We start from the raw sequence: 16,429 nt of genomic DNA on the forward strand, positions 1-16,429 counted from the left end.
GCAGTGTTAAATCTGAAAAGATCTTGCAGAGCAACAGCTACTTACCTCGTGATCAATTTTTTGTTGTATCTTCTTTCATACGCTGCACTGATAGCTAGTGATGCCACAAAAGAACAATCTGACACTATTGTCTGCAAAGAGAAGAAAGCCAGTGAGGACATTTAGTAATAATTCAGCTACTGAGAGATGAATGCAGTATGTGGAGGGAAGGAAAACAGTCAGTTAGTAATTCCCTTCAAAAGGGAAGGATTTAAACCAAAAGAAGCAAAGCCACTATTAAAGAGGCAGAAAATGTATGCTTGTTCAACATGAGGCCCCTACAAACAAATTTTTTTTCCATTTATTTAACCTCATAAGGGCCAAGGAAAACACTCTCATATTTGGGGATTCCTTTTTGAACAACAAGGTCCCCCATGATAAACCACTAGCAGCCCACATTTTTCCTTAGGAGCAATTTACCTGCTTTATGCTGAAACTTGATACAGTGTAGATCATCGTAGGGTTATTTGTTATGTCATCTGGTCTCACCCACTTGGCAAACATTGCTTTCTGTTTGGGGGATAAGGGTAGCTTCCCACACTTATCACTAGATTTAAGAGAGAAAAAAAAGTAGAAATAAATCAATAGCAGTTTAGAAGAGCTTTTTATGGTATGCGCAGTCTTAAATATGTCAGATAGATGGTGCAAAATAGGCACAAAACAAGTACAAAGCTGTAAACCAATTTCAAGGAACACTGCTTTGAAGTTTGTGATTTTTAAGGGGGGGGGGGAAAGGAAAAATCATAACAGACAAATGTCTTTGTCTATTATGGCTGTGTAATCTTAACTTACTATTATTGCTTATGAATGAAAATCTAGCTGTTATATATCACTCTTACTTGGAATATCCCTTTTACAGAAGAAACAGCTATGACCTGCATTTTACAGGCAACAGAGCTAAACTCAATAGCATGGAGCAGCATCAGAAAACAGTCTCAAGCTGCCAGCCCAGTCCAATAATCCAAAAAGCCAAATATAATATTATCCTTATAGGCTTGAAGACACAAGTACAAAAGTACTACAGAGCAGGATCAGCCTTCAGTAAAATTTTAAGTTCAAAGTGGAAGAAGGAAGTGATAGTATTTAAATATCTCTGCCTGAATCATGCTTAAAAGCCTATGTAATATATTTTAAACCCTGAAAAATAAAATACAGAAATACCAAATATGGAAAAGTTTTGAAAGTAAAAACAAAACTAAAGTTCAGTAACTGAAGCATACTTACGAAAAAGGCATAGGGAAGGCAAAACGTTCCCTCAGATCAACACTCATGAAAGGTACATATTCAATACCATTAATCTTTGAAGTCTTCCTGCAAGTCAGAAGAAAAACAACAAAAAAGAAGAGCTACAAACTTATCAATCATCTTCTGAAGATTAACATGCATAAGGTAAAAATGAAATAAGTTTTTAAAAACTAGAAATACACAGTGCTTCTGAAAACAAAACCACTACCACTTGAACATTATATATTTGATAGTTTTCAAAAGTCACAATTTAGGTTAATGGTTTTATAAATTATTTGTAGCTTATTTCACCTATAATAAAAATCAAAGTAAAAAGAACTGGATGGAATAGAAGGCAGAGTAATATAAAATATTATGCTCCTTTTATTTCCAGTGAAGTAGCAGTTGTACAATCTATAAAAACAACTTTGCACTTTGGCTTCTCAGAGTCAGACCTTCCATGAACTCATTTTGGAAAACCTTAGACTTACCTGAGTACTTCAATCTCCTCTGCAGTGTATCTCTGACCTTGAGATTCACTAGCTTGTACTGCTCTGATTGTCTGTGGTTTATCATTTAAAGAAAAATCAGGTCCCAATGGAAAGAATGTTCTGACTGGCTGATTTGGTTTGGCTGCAGTTGACTTTTCTTTTTGAGATGACTTTGACATAGATTCCTTCAGTGCTTCTGCTCTAAAGCAAATAAAGAATGTATTTTCTTTACAACAGTGATAAAAAAAAATATAATTACAGTTCAATTATTGATTTTCTTTGTTCATGTTCCCACATATGTTAAATGGAATGAGAAAATGCCCCAGTTGACCAACACTACTTTTTCTTAAAAAAACCCTCAAATTGACTTCTGATGTTGGTACTTCTTTATTGTTCTGTTCTTGAATCAATTAAAGTACAGCATTTCCAAATCTTACAAGCTACTTTTGACAGAACTCATTAGATTTTATTGCCTCTAAATTATGCTAATAGGAGAATTTCTGTAAGTGTTCATTATGTGGAATCTCAGAACAAGATCACTGAAACACAGAGAAAAAACTGATCTGCATCCTCTCATACCTTCCAGATTTATTTTGTCTAGCAGGTACAATAGTAGTAAAACCCATGGGCATTCTCACAACCCAGGCTTTCAACTGCTTGAACACTGTGTATGCAGGAGCCATATTTTGGTACTGCTGCAATAAGCTTCTGTATAGTCACACACATACAAAGTATTGGGATTTTTTCTGAACACAGATGAGAAATGCTGAAACCCAGTTTATACTGAAACTTAGCCCAACACAGCCTGGGATTCACCATCATAGAGCTGATTTAAAAAGGTGTACATTGACCTTACACTTGTGTAAATTGTTTCAGAGATCTCAATACACACACCCTATGTAATTAGATTGCTATTGTAAAAGAAAAATGTTTCCCAGTTTCCAAGCTGTCTTCCTTATGGAGGGACACTGACACCTTGACTTCATGCTAGCCTGAATTCAGCATCTTTTATAGAGGCCAATGATGATGGTACACTGGATTATATCTCTGAAGTACTGCATTTGCTCTAACAAGCACACAGTCCTCTCCTAACTCTGCATGTCCCACGATTCCCAGAGGGTTGGCACAACAGCTGCCACATTCAGTGAACATTCATCCAAGGTGAACTCTGCAGGAGCTTAGTCTACACAGAATCCACACAGACAGGTTAGACTACGAATCCAACTCAGAGGGTGCACTCAGAACTGACAGGAAGTATGTTTACCAACACTAGTATGTTTACTAACATTAGCAGTACTCACCTATCCAGTGCTTGTCGAGCCAGCTGTTTCAGTTTGGACTGGAGTCCTGCTTCTGAGGTTTCAGTAGCCTAAAGTGCAAAATTAAAGAAAAATCTACACATCCAAAAACCACCAACATGTTTCATTAGCTCAGTTGTCATACTTCTAGATTACAGCAAAGAGTAACTAGTTATTTATTCCAATTCTCTCTTTGAAATTAGCAAATATTTTGCTTTGTTTATTGTAGTTTCTTTTTTTAAACTCAGCATAAAAAGATACTATGTAAGCAAATACCATTTTGATGTTCTAGTGAAATTTTGATAGAATGGAAGTTATGTCTAAAATTCTTCAGCATGAAAAACAGTCCACACACAAAGAGAATTTCCAGAAGAATTAACTGTATTCAAATACTATTGGCAGAAAGAAGACATAACAAAATGTTGCAGTATATGCAAGTATGTGAGCTTGGATGCATTTTGATTCTTTTCCCCAAATGTGTTAAAATGATCATAGTAACTTAGGAAAAAGATTTTAAATGTTTACTTTCGTAAGTGTTTTCAAATGAACAACATAGTGGTGCAAGAACAACATTTTTAACTTGCAATCAAAAGCATAAAATAACCTAGGACAGAGTGACAAAGATGTGAACAGTGTTAACATCCATTCCAATTTGGGAAGTCATTTATGACAGTTTATACTTTTGTCTCCCTTACAGATGAAGCATGGCTTCTGCAGCCAAACAATCTGCAGGAGGCACAACAAGAGGTGTGGCCTCTCCTGTGGCACCCAAAAGCAGGTTTCAGGTTCCAGCTTCGTGCCTTGACCAATTATTCCAGGTCAGGGATGTCAACTGAGGATACAAAAAGCAATCTACTTTCACCCCAAGGAACAAAACTAGAAATACCCTCTGTAAGCAACTAATTTCATTTGCAAAGAAATAACACTCTGAGGCTCCTGGTTGGAAAATACTCTAAAAGATTTATGAAGGTAAGTAATGGAGATGGAACACCAGCACACTCATCTGGGAATCAGCCACAGAAGAGGAGTAATGGCTGCTCTCTGAATTCTTCAAGGGTAAGGAAGAAACAAATCTCTGCCCCTGAATATACTGCAGAGAAAGATGGGAGTAAAGCTTCAAGATAGCAGAGTCCCTTAAATCTCCTTTCATCCTGTGAAGAAGAAAGTACTTTTGGGTCACCCCAAGGGACAAATCTTACTGTCATGTCAACAAAAGAATATGCTAATCAAGATTAAAAGAAACTTCAGCAGTATCTTGTACCTAATGAAATACCCAATAAATGCAGCTGTTAATATGAGATATTTTCAGACTAACTTCAGTAATATCTGCATGCACTGACACAACAGAAGGAGGAACACAGCAGAGAAGAAGGAGCATGCTGCTGCAGTAAATGTTATGTAATAGACTGAAAATGTTCTGCTCCAACAGCTCAAGTGGAAAAACTAGAGCAGCTCTACTAACTCTTGGTCTGGTTACACTGTACCACCAGGGGCTTTAGCCTTGGTAAAACCTGTTAACATAATTCAGAGGAAAGGATTTACTCAAGCATGTAGCAACAGTAACATAACACCCTCACCAACCCACAAATATATTTACATTATAACATTGAAAAGAAGGGAAAAAGAAAAACAGACTTGGTGGAGTTACATTATGATGGTGAGCTCTTCTTGTAATGAGTTAGTTAAGGCAACTGGACTTAAGGGAGAAAAGCAGTACCTGTAGTTATATTCTTCATTGTTTATGTAATGGCCAATTCATCCTTATTAATTGCAGTGTGAATTGAATTCACTCATAACAGCTTTAGTGTTAAACACTTGAGTAATCAAGTAGTATTTGTAATAGTTTTGGCATCAGTAGACTGTTACATCTTCAGAAAATGTTACACACACAAATTTCCCTTAAATGACTTCCTTTAATGTAGTCAGAAATTAATACAGCTGACACATTGGCAAGTCATCTTCATTTTTAACAGTTTTTAATTTCTGTTTCTGTGGTATTTGCTCCAGGGCAAAAATCAACACCAAAAATATTCCAGAATATTTCTAACTTTTAGTATAATCCAGTTCAGAAAAAAAATCCACATAAATGACTAGTCTCCATAAATTTGTAGTGTTGTATAGAACATAAAAAAGACTGTAAGAAACACTAAAAAAAAAAAAACCAAAAAAACAAACCAAAACCAGTGAAACGAACAAAAAATTTTAAAACGTAGTTTTTACAAATACAGGTACTCCATTTTCAAGCCAGCCTTTAAGGGTCAGTCATTTGTGAGAGTGGAAGAATTTCTTACCATCACATAATTCCACCAAGTTAACCTGTAGCTTAACATACTGTTTTCAAACAGAGCTCCACTGCTTCTGTGTACAACTCTATAGCTTCTTCTGCATTGCCTTTATCATCTTCATCAAAAGCCTGAGTAACTAGGAAGTGAGCACGCTCCAAGTCCAACTGTTGTTTTGACTTCAGAGGGTCTGTCTTCTGTGATTGAACTAAAAGAAAAAAACAGTATTTAGCCTTCTATAGCAGCAGACATGGAAAAACATCCTGAACATGTCACCAAAACACTAGCAGCTCTAATCAGATGGGGAATGTCTATTTCTTGTCTGGGAACAAAATCTTTCCAAACTGCTAAAAACATCTATGCAAGGGCAAGGAAACACCATCACAATTCCTGAAGCAGAGGTTAGCTCTTAGGATATTTCAGATTTGAAATAATGTAAGTAAAATCTCTTTCATACTAGATGGAGAACAAGGATGTTTAATTATGTAAGATATTGCATCATTTGTGAAAATACATCACCTACAATAATATACTTCGGTGTCCATCTCACTTAATACCTTTACTAATGACCTTTCTCACATTTGCTCTGCAGATGTGGTTCCTCAGAATATTTAAAAGCAAAGAACACCCACACCCAAGTCCTTAGAAAGTCATGCTCCACTTAATTTATGGTCCATCAGAATTCAAAGCACTGATGTGCTCATTATATTTGTGATTCTTCACAAAGGACAAGAAACTCAGAATAATAAAAACAGAGCAAACACCATTGATATGTATTTCACAGCAGCAAACAACTTTCCACTCAATTAATTTAAGCAGAGGTTTAATTAGAAAGCTCCTTACCCACCTGCTGAATGGAGAGCTTGAACTCTCTCCAAGTACTCATTTATTTTTTCTTGAATATTTTCCAAGTTGGACCCAGCCATCCCAGCATAAATCAAGGCTTGTGCAGCTTCCTGAAGGGAGAGGAATTGGAGACAAAGTTAATGTTTGCTGCCTAGAAAATTACCATAAACAGAGGGCCTACAGCAGCCATGAGTTGCATGAAAGCAAGCCCTTAAATCTGCAAAAAGACTCAGTGGCTGCAGGGAAACTCTGCTCAAAAGAAAAAGTTTCAAGTTATAAGCTAGATCATGGTTTAATTTCTCACATCTGGGACAATCTATAAGACTATAAAAACATTCAGAATTTCTGTAAGATCAGATGTTAGGCCTGTTTATATAGTAATGTATGAAAATAGGAGATTTTAAGTAAAACTCTTCATGCATGCACTGAAATCAGTTTGGTTTCAAAGGTGAGGATTTAAGGTTAGGAGAAAAAAGTATCTATTCCAGTTATTTGCATTTAATCTGGTAATAACAAAAGGAAATAAATATATAAGCTTTTTAAAATCAAATGTCAAGAATTTTTGTTTAGTAAGCATTTTTAAAAATTATTATTACTCAGATAAAACTATCCAATCTGGAACATCTACAAATATGAGGCTTCCTAGCTTCTCAAATTTGTTTTTTAAAATGTATATACACAAAATACTGGGTGAAAGTCAGCTTCCAGGAAAGAGCACAGGCCTCTGGCTCAGAAGCACAGTACATTACCCACATTAAGGCTTTTTCCATCCTGTACAAATCTATTAAGAAAAAATGCCTTCAGTTGCATAAGCTGTCTATCCCTTCACTGAATTCACGAAAAACACCTAAGGTTTGGCAGGGTTGCAACAAATAGCCAGAGCTGACACAGTCTCCAAACCACATGGAGAACCAACACTTGTCACCCCACAGAAATGAGGACAGAAACCCTGTTTTGTTCCCACTATGGACATGGGAATCCCCCCGGTTTTGTGGCAGTTCTTGCCCTCCAGCAGCAGCAGAGCAGAGGAGGTGGTGGGGTAGCAGGCAGGCTGGGAAGGCAGAAAGCAGAAGAGTAACTAGAGAGGAAGGCAGAAAGCACTAGAGTACCTGGAGAGCTGCTTCACAGAGATGGTGCTCAGAGAGGCTGCCCTGCACAGGGCAAGCACAGACCCATGGCCAGGGCTCCCTTGTGTGTTTTATGGCCATTATTTTGGTCAAGCTTAGCAGTTTGCTCCCATATCCATCTGTTTAGTTTGCCCAAACTTAAATCTGATCCTGACACAGCCTGTATTTGTTACTAGGATATACTTTCAGTGAGAAACATCACACAATCAACCACTGCATGCTCCCTGCCAGCATCCATCTCCATACTACGTCACACAAAACATCCACAGCCACTGAAGGGTAAGCAGAAGTACCATTTATATGTAGCAATTAAATACCATTAAGACCTAGCACACAACTATTTTTTGCAGGGGAATAAGTGCACTACAGCTGTGTGCTCAAGGGATGGGTATATTTGTCTGTGACAGACTGCAAGTACAGACTGGCAAAACAGGTGCTGTATCACAAAGGTATGTGGTCTACAAATGATGCAAAGCACAAATGTGGATTTCCAAACCAGTGCTACAAAACCAGTGTATAATTGATGTTTCTTCTGTGATTTCAAGCACAATTGTTTTTGCCTGGTTTTAAGATGTAAACATAACGGGAAAGTCTTTTATAAAGCAAATCTGCAAAGGACTGAAGCAGTTGACAGAGTGCTTGTGGAGCCAGCATGCCAGCTGTTTCCAGTGACCAGATGGATGTGCAATTCACATTTATGATCTCTCCAATGTCACTACTGTTTGTCACGAGTAGTGTGCCACAGTCACATTAAGCTAACTACAGCTCATCAGTCTGCAAGCTGCTAACAGCTGGTCAACAGCCAGACTTAGCAACAGCCTTCAGCAGTTTTGGCTGAAGTCGTCGGTGTCCAAATATGATCCTGACATTTCTGCAGAGCACCATTAATTAGCAAGCAGCCCGAAGCTGGCTCACATGCAGCACTCCCCATGGCACCTATCAAAGTTACATGGAGCAGGAAGCCAAGCACACTTGCTAACCATAGGAACCCCATTCACACATCTTGGTGTTGTCTATGGCACCAACTGTGGCGATTTCCATATTTCATCCTTAGGGTCGAGTTCCTGCAGAAGCCAGTTCAGTACCCAAGCTTTCCCACATGCTTAGTAATTGCACCAGTGGGCTCTGAACTTCTTAGAGCAATTCTGAACTTCTTAGAGCAGTTCATAAGAAAGCTGGTGACAGGCCAGAGCTTACTTCTACTGTGCCGGAATAAATGAATGAATAAATAAATAAATAAATAAAGTATCCCTGAAATAATAAATGGCATTTTGTAATTTTTTTTGTATAATCTAACATGGAAGTGATTCTTCAGGCAAAATCTGGAAAGCTAAACATATCTAGGTTACCCTCTTGTCTCATCTAGCTTCAAGTGCACCAGATTGCCAGGGGTGCATTTTTCCACTTATCAAGAATATCACCTATATACAGCATGTGAAAAAGATTTTCCACACACATGTATGTTCCAAAGCATACAGGGGTGACTATTTGCACAAAAAGATACTTTCATTCTGAATAGTACTGACTAATTTCTGCCAGATAAAAGGAGAGATATACAGTGCTAAAGCAGTACTGCACATGGTTATCAGACCATGCACACATGCTGCTCCTGGTGAACACAGAGCTTATCGGCATTACTATGAGCAACTAAAATTTTTGCATTTTAAAGTACATATATAAAGTACATATATAAATTTAGCCCTCTAAAAATTAACAACCGGGTTAAAAAAAAGGAAAAAAAGACTCTTCTTCCTATTCTTTCACACTTACATGAATAGGCCACCAAGATATTAACACTATGCTTTCTGAACATTTCACAGACACCTTGTACTCATGAAATAAAAGGCCAGCTACAAATCCCTTAACAAATTATTGGAAGAGAATCACTTTGTCAGGATAACAGAATCTGTGGAATGATTACTGTGATAAGGATAAACAGAGGCTTCAAAGAGGCTTTTCGCAGGTGAGAACTCAATGCGATATGGAACTTTAATGTAACTTTACGACACAAAACCCAACAATTTACATAGGTGAAAAATGCCTAATGGTTGCACAAAAATTACTAAATATTAGTAGTAAACCTGCAGATGTGGAGTAAGACACTGAATCAACCTCATTATACCCTTAGCTACACCAACCTGACACTCTACGGAAACCATAAAATCTTTTCCCTAACGGAAAGAGTATTCACACGAAGGTAAAAACCTGTCACTGATAGCTTGTGATCTGAAGCTGTGTTACTGCTGAGCATCTTGTATTTCACCACACACCTCTCTATTTGGTGACTGTACAAGACAGTTGCTTCCAGCTGCACACCCAGGAGCAGCAGCATGCCCACTTGTGGTTCTCCAAAATGCCCAGCATAAAACTGATCAGTCTTTCTGGCCTGGCAGGGTTTGGGGAGAGGCCAGGAATGAACGTGTCAAACCAGCAGGGCAGAGACGTTTTTAGGTTACGATGAATCCTCCCAGCAGCAGTGAAGGGACTGTGTCTCCGGCAGCTGGAAGTAGCGCCCATTCCCGGTTTTTAAGCCGAGTACCTGCAGTGCTTCCCCACAGCCTGTCGGTAAACATCAGGCCCGGGCAGCGCCGGTTCCCACCTAAAAGCAGGACGCAGGCAAAAGGCGTTTCGCAACCCGCCCTGAAGGACGCGGCTCCTCCGAACACTGACAAACTTTCGACGCTCACGCACGGCCTTCCGCTCTCGTCTCGGCGGGCACCGCCTCGCCCTCCCCGGGCCGAGCTCGCTCCCGGGCACACCCGCCGGGGGAGGGCGGGGGCGGCCGCGCTGACCCAGCGCGTCTCCCTCCGCCTGCAGGGCCGAGCCGGGCCGCGGGGGTGCCGAGCACTCCTCTCCGGCCCTCGGGGGGCCAAGGGGGGAGCGGGAACCGTCCGGCAGCTCAAGAGCATCGCGCGGCCCGCGGTGCTGGGGAACCGGCGGCGCCCCGAGGGAACCGGCGCGTCCCCGCCGTACCTTGTAGTAGAAGACCGCTTCCTGGTAGCGCCCGCTCTGGTCCCGCTGCACCGCCAGCTTCGCGAACTTCACCGCGTCCAGCTCCAGCGTCGTGGCGTCCATGGCCAGCGTCCTCCCGGTGCCGGCAGCAGCGGCGACACCTCCCGTCGAAGCCCACCGTGTCCCTGTCCCCGCGCCCGCCCGGCCGCCTTCCCCGCCTCCCTGACCCCGCCGCGCCCGTCGGCCGCGCCCCCATGTCTGGCCACGCCCCCACGTCTGGCCACGCCCCCGCCCGCACCGCCGCGTATGTGGCCACGCCCACCGGCTCCGAAAAAGCCCGGTCCTCCTCGTTTGGCCACGCCCACCACGCGCCCACGCCCGCGCGCCCCGGCAGCCCTGCGCGTGCTCGGGCGCGCGGGGGCGGGCGGGGCCGGTGAGGCGGTGGGCGGGAACGGCGCGCGCCAGCCTGAGGCGCTGCAGGCGCGAGCGCGCGCCGGGCGGTGATAACAGAATTACAAAATTACAGAATCACAAAATCACAGGATGAGTTAGGTTGGAAAAGATTCCTGAGATCATCGAATCCAACCCATGGCCGAACACCACCGTGTCAGTCAGACTGTGACACTAAGTGCCACGTCCAGACTTAAACATCCCTGGGGACGGTGACTCCACCACCTCCCTGGGCAGCCCATTCCAGTGTCTAATCTCTCCTTCCGTGAAGAAATTCCTCCTAATGTCCAACCTGTCTCAGAGCACAGGTTAAGACTACCTTCTCTTGTTCTGTCACTTGAGATATACCTTCCTTTCAGGGAGCTGTAGAGAGCAGTGAGGTCTCCCTGGAGAGAGGAGAGGCTCCCTTCCTTTTCTCCAGGCCGAACACCCGCAGCTCCCTCAGCTGCTCCTCAGAGGATTTTGGGCCAGACCCTTCACCAGCTCCATCGCTCCATTGTCTGGACTCACTCCAGCACCTCCATGTCCTTCCTGAGCTGAGGGGCCCAGAACTGGACACAGCACTCAAGGTGTGGCCTGACCAGTGCTGAGTACAGGTGAAAAATCACTTCCTTGGATTCTCTTCCATCCCTTCTCTCCCATGGTTGTCAGCCATGGGTGAAGGAAGCAGGTGGAGCCCAGGGGTTGCAGAGTGGAGTTGGTTTTTTTTTTCCATTTCTCAATTTTTAATAGAGGTGGACATGGCTAATCCCCTGAGGTTGAGTTTTCTAGCCTTTAAAGGAGAGTGTTTTCAGTGTGCATCTGTTTTTCATATGGGTGTAAAATAGAAAGCAAACAAAAACCCCTGTTTTATTGTATTGATCCCCATTAAAAAAACATTTGGGCTAGCAGTTTTGTAACCTAGATTGCTTAGCTAGGATGTTCAGGATTTTCTCTTTTTTTCTACCATAAGAGGCAGTCAGGGAAAATCTGAGGAGTGGGGTCTGTGCTCAAGGGACTACATGGCAAGGGGTAATGGGAACAGGTTGCACTGGGAGAGATTTCATTTTATGAGAAGAAAGAAAATTTTTATAGAAGGCATTTGTTGGAACAGCCTCCCTGGGGACATTGCTGGAGGTTTCCAAGAGGGTATAAGCAGGGTGCTAGTCTCATCTATGCTCCCCTTCCCACAGAAGGCTGTTCGAGGTTCCTTCTCACCTGGACAATTCTGTGATTCTACAAGCTTTTATTTCTGCCTGAAAATACGACTTATTGCAAGGCATTGTTTTCATGAGATATAAAAATACTCTCTGGCAAGTTATTCTGCAGCTCTCTTTCTTGTGTATCTTTTCAGCCTGTTTTCTGATTATAGATTTAGTTGGAGGTGCAGCTAAATGCAGGAGTACTAGGTACTGAAATACTTAAATCTGTTATTTTCCCTGTAATTTTCTTAAGTGCAGAGTTAAGTGTTCCCAATCCATCTTGTTCTCTTTATCCCTTTTGTGCTTTACTGACTGCATTTATGTAAATACAGTAATGTTTAGTGCAAAAAGAAACTTTGTTCTTGTGATCTGCCAGGCACAGGGAAGTTCTTGTGTTCTTCATGGCTTTCCTTTTTGGTTGTGCTCCTTATAAAGTTACTTTTTTCTTTCAAAGTATATTTTACAGGTTTTGTCTGAGCACAGGAAAGATTCACATTACGCTAAAGGGTTTTTCCAAATAAAGTTCTATTTGTTCCATATTTCCCTAATGACACCATGAAAATGAAGAAGGAGTTTAAGTCAAGGTCTGCTTCAATTTGATGTTGAGACATAGTGGTGTAACTTGCATAGTCTAAATTAATTTGTGTATCATGTGTATCAATGTTTATCATTTTGCTTCAGGCTAAACCATTTCTGGATCAAATGCAACTCTGCAGTGTTCAGAGTGACATGCATGATGCAAAGGAGGCTGAACTGGGCAGAACAACAGATAATGCTGTTCCTTACTTAAATCTACATGCCCAAACCACCTGTTCTGTAGCATAAGCTAGGACCTCTTCCAGGTAATCGGGATTCAAAAATGTCACTTTGAAGAATTTTTTTTTTTTAACTATTTGATGGTCACTGTGATTGGCCCTTTTCACATAATAAATGGCTTGTGTGTTTCTGTTTCTTACTAATCCTGTCTAAAATTCTACAGAAGGCTTTTAAATGTACAGAAAGTACAGTAAGTTATGAAGGTGATGGCTGTAGCTAAGACTTCACACATATGAATTTTTTGCCTTTTGCATGTAGTGGTGTTTTACTTTTGGAGCCAGATATTAAAATTGGCCCATTTTCTTTCTAGATGAGGAAGAATAATTTCTTTAATTGATGTTGATACATCCTAGATATTTAAATTTTTGTATGGTTAACTCTTGCCTTCCAAGATACTGTGCAGAAAACCACTTCCACTAACTAAGATTGTTAAACCCCTTTTTCCACTGTCACAAATCCCAATTCCACATTCAGGTGCTCTTCTGCCTCAGTTTTTCTTCCCTTTGGTGATATTTGTTCTGAGTATCCCTTACTTCCCACCTTTTACTTGCCTTATGTGCCTTCCTTCCTAATCTCATCTAATGCTTGCTTTCTTTCCTTCCTGGCTGCCTTTTGCAGTCAATATTGTCTGGGAAGATCATAGATCTGTATGTTACCCTAATATAATTCCATCCAGCCCATGGCTTTTTGCAGAGGCAGTATCAGATGAAGAAATTCAGGTCTCTGTTTCTGTGTCATAGTTTTTCATTACTAACAAGACAGAATCAGTTCGTTCTCATTTGTTCTTCCTCTGAAGATACTTTCATCCCTGTTTTCCTTTTGTCTCACATAATGCTGTAATTTGCTGTCTCCCAACTCCTCTCCTTGCCTCCTGATTTTGATTCTTGCTTCTCTGCCTCGTCTCCTCATTTTTTCAAATATGTGTTGTAAGGATAGATGTTTGCATGATGATGATGCTTCTTACCTAAATTTTGCCTGTTGCCATACCTATTTTCATTTGACTGCAGCCAAAGCTTTTTCATGCTTTATAAAGCTTTCAGTGCTTCCCCCACCCCTGGCACTGAAAACCCCAAAGATACAAACCTTGGATATGATCTGGTCTGTGAGTTCCTGCACAGTTACTTTCACTCTGTTGAGGCAATACAGAGTCAGAACAGGAGTTACTCTGCTCCTTTATTCCTCTGACTGGAGTGCAGTTGGTGCCTGTTGGAAGAGTACAGGAATAAGATAAAGTCAAAGTAGTGTTTTGTCTCAGCTTCCTGTAGGCTGTGGGTTGAACTCACATTATTGCCTCTGATACTGCTTGCTGGGTTTATTTTCAATTAATTAGTCTAATTGTTGCTTTAGCACATTTTGATTTTGGCATTCAAAATATTTTGTGGGAATGTTTAAATTTGTTGTACAACATTCCATTAAAAAAAATACAATCCAAAACCCAAAATAATGAATCAACTTCCATGCTGTTTCTCAGTGCATTTTCCCACCCTTTCTCCCCTTCTTATAAAAAATTATGATCCTGTCACTCACATCTTTTATTTTGTCCATGAATTTATGTTCTTTACTATATCTTCCTATCATTATATTTTTGTCACACATTTAATCTTTTTAATCTCACAATGTTTCCTTTGACATGGAGTGACTAGAATAGTGTGCAGTATTAGAGTTGTCTTATTAATTTTGTACCTTTTGCATTGTTTTCTTCTGTTTCATAATGATTCCTAACACTCTGTTTGCACTTTTAACCACTGCTTAGCATTGACCCAAGTTCTGAGCACTCTCCAGAATGACTCAGCTTTTCTGAGAAAGGATTGATGGTTTAGCATCTGTCATTATGTACCTAATGTGGTGGTTTTTCCCCTGTGACTCACCAGCATTTAATTTCACAGGCTGTTTACTACATGCACAGGGGAGATCCTTGCACAACTTTCTCTAGCAGGCTTTCACAAACCAGACTGTTTGTATCACTGGCTGTGGAAAATTGCCAGGCTTGCTGCAGAGAATTGTTGAGGCTGGTTGACCCAGTGTGAGATGAGACGTTTTTTCTTGCACCTGGATAGAGCAAGGCTTACCAACATAATGTGTGGGGTGAAGCAGAGGCCTCCTAGCCCAATGTTGTCTCAGTGAAGCACAGAAGAGCACAGACACCTCTGTGTAGGGATGTTGGCCCTGAGATGTGAATCCTGCTCACCCAGGTGTAACAGGCCTTGTTAGAAGTGTGTGTCTGGTCCTTTGAGGAGACAACGATGTGTGGTTTTAACATGCTGACAGAAGCAGACTACTGAGCAGAGATCAGACAGCCTTTGCTGCTGCTTTGACTTTTTTGGAGAGGAAGCAATGCTGAAGTGCCAAGGTTCTATTCTGCCTTTCATTCATCTGTAAGTCCTATAGCTCAGCTTGACCAAAGGTCAAAAAGCCCCTCCTCATCCTTCCTTTGCATGTGAAAAAATACACCCATCAATATGAAAATGATAAAGGGGCTGCCCCCCCACCTATGGCAGCAGCAACATTTGACCAATTATATTTGACTACAGTCCCACCCCCATTTGCCCAAAAGTTTAACACTGACATTTGGAATCCTCCAGGGAGAGGATGAAAATTTGACCCCAGTTCAACAGACAAGTGTTGTTATCATATTTCTAAAGTCCCATACCTTCTGGGTGGTTTTCTCACAGCAGCTCTTCACAGCAGTATTGCTCCTGCTTCTTCATCAGGGCTCCTCCAAGGCTCTGCCCTGACCACCAACCCACCCCCTTTTATCCCAGTTATCTTCATTAGCCACAACTGCAGGATTAGGGTTGCCCTAATCCAACTAGGACTGGGGCAAGGCCACTTACACAATACATACATTTTACTAGGACTCCTACTATATTTCCCCCTTTTCTTTTACTTACAGATATTCAAATACAATATAGATATTCAAGTACAATAAATACATTTCCCCATAACTCAAAGGCCATTTACAACACACACACAGCTCCTTGCTCAAAGGCCATATTCTCACAGCTCCTCAACTCAAAGGCCATGTTCTTCTACAGCTCTCAGCTGTCCTATCTTCTACCACATCTTGTTGTTATATTTCTAGAGCCACAGCTCTCCTATCTTCTATCACATTGGGGTCACCACTCACTGTTCTCAAATTTCTAAAGTCCCATACCTTCTGGGTGGTTTTCTCACACACAGCTCCTCACAGCAGTGTTATTCCTGCTTCTTCATCAAGGCTCTCCCTGACTGGCCAACCCACCCCCTTTTATCCCAGTTATCTTCATTAGCCACAGCTGCAGCCCAACTAAGGACATCACAGCTGCAGCCCATTTAGAACAACTAGGATTAGGGCAAGGCCACTTATACAATACATACATTTTACTAGGACTCCTACTATAGATAAGTTGTTGGGCTTGCTCCTCTCTCCTCCCCAAAACTGGTAGGGCTTTTTTTTGTAAGATTTGTGATTCTGACTTGTGTCAGAGCATACTCTGGTGAAACCAGGCTAGTTAGCAGTGAAGTTAAGCATAGTGAAAAGCTGGATTTGTTGCTTTAGCTTGAGTTGTTAATTTACCTTAATTAATCACCAGCTGGCCTTGATATATTTATCACAAATGCAATAAGTGCAATTATCAATGGCTGCTCCAAATCTTTATTTCTGTTGCTCCAATAAACTGCACCAGTCATGAATTTGTGATTTTGAAAGTTCTTATTGAACGTGACTGGACTTACAGGGCCAAA

The 16,429-nt window shown here is 41.2% G+C and overlaps 1 protein-coding gene across 3 annotated transcripts in view; it reads right to left on the reverse strand.

Annotated features, from left to right (window-relative positions):
* Window positions 1-10,441, reverse strand: part of CAPN7 (calpain 7) — a 32,357-nt gene extending 21,916 nt beyond the window's left edge. Inside the window, exons 1-8 of one of the 3 annotated variants that reach the window (XM_063155639.1) lie at window positions 10,281-10,441; window positions 6,182-6,290; window positions 5,385-5,542; window positions 3,056-3,123; window positions 1,755-1,955; window positions 1,264-1,350; window positions 460-586; window positions 46-131 (exon numbers count right to left, since the gene is read on the reverse strand). In XM_063155639.1, the coding sequence (XP_063011709.1) occupies window positions 46-131; window positions 460-586; window positions 1,264-1,350; window positions 1,755-1,955; window positions 3,056-3,123; window positions 5,385-5,542; window positions 6,182-6,290; window positions 10,281-10,382 (938 nt within the window). In that variant the 5' untranslated portion in view covers window positions 10,383-10,441. Of the gene's footprint in view, window positions 1-45; window positions 132-459; window positions 587-1,263; window positions 1,351-1,754; window positions 1,956-3,055; window positions 3,124-5,343; window positions 5,543-6,181; window positions 6,291-10,280 lie in introns of those variants that run through there. The other 2 variants (XM_063155620.1, XM_063155630.1) reach the window with 2 other exon arrangements.
* Window positions 10,442-16,429: the final 5,988 nt, after the last annotated feature.

Source organism: Melospiza melodia, chromosome 1 (assembly GCF_035770615.1).
Source record: "Melospiza melodia melodia isolate bMelMel2 chromosome 1, bMelMel2.pri, whole genome shotgun sequence".
In the NCBI taxonomy this organism is placed as follows: domain Eukaryota; kingdom Metazoa; phylum Chordata; class Aves; order Passeriformes; family Passerellidae; genus Melospiza; species Melospiza melodia.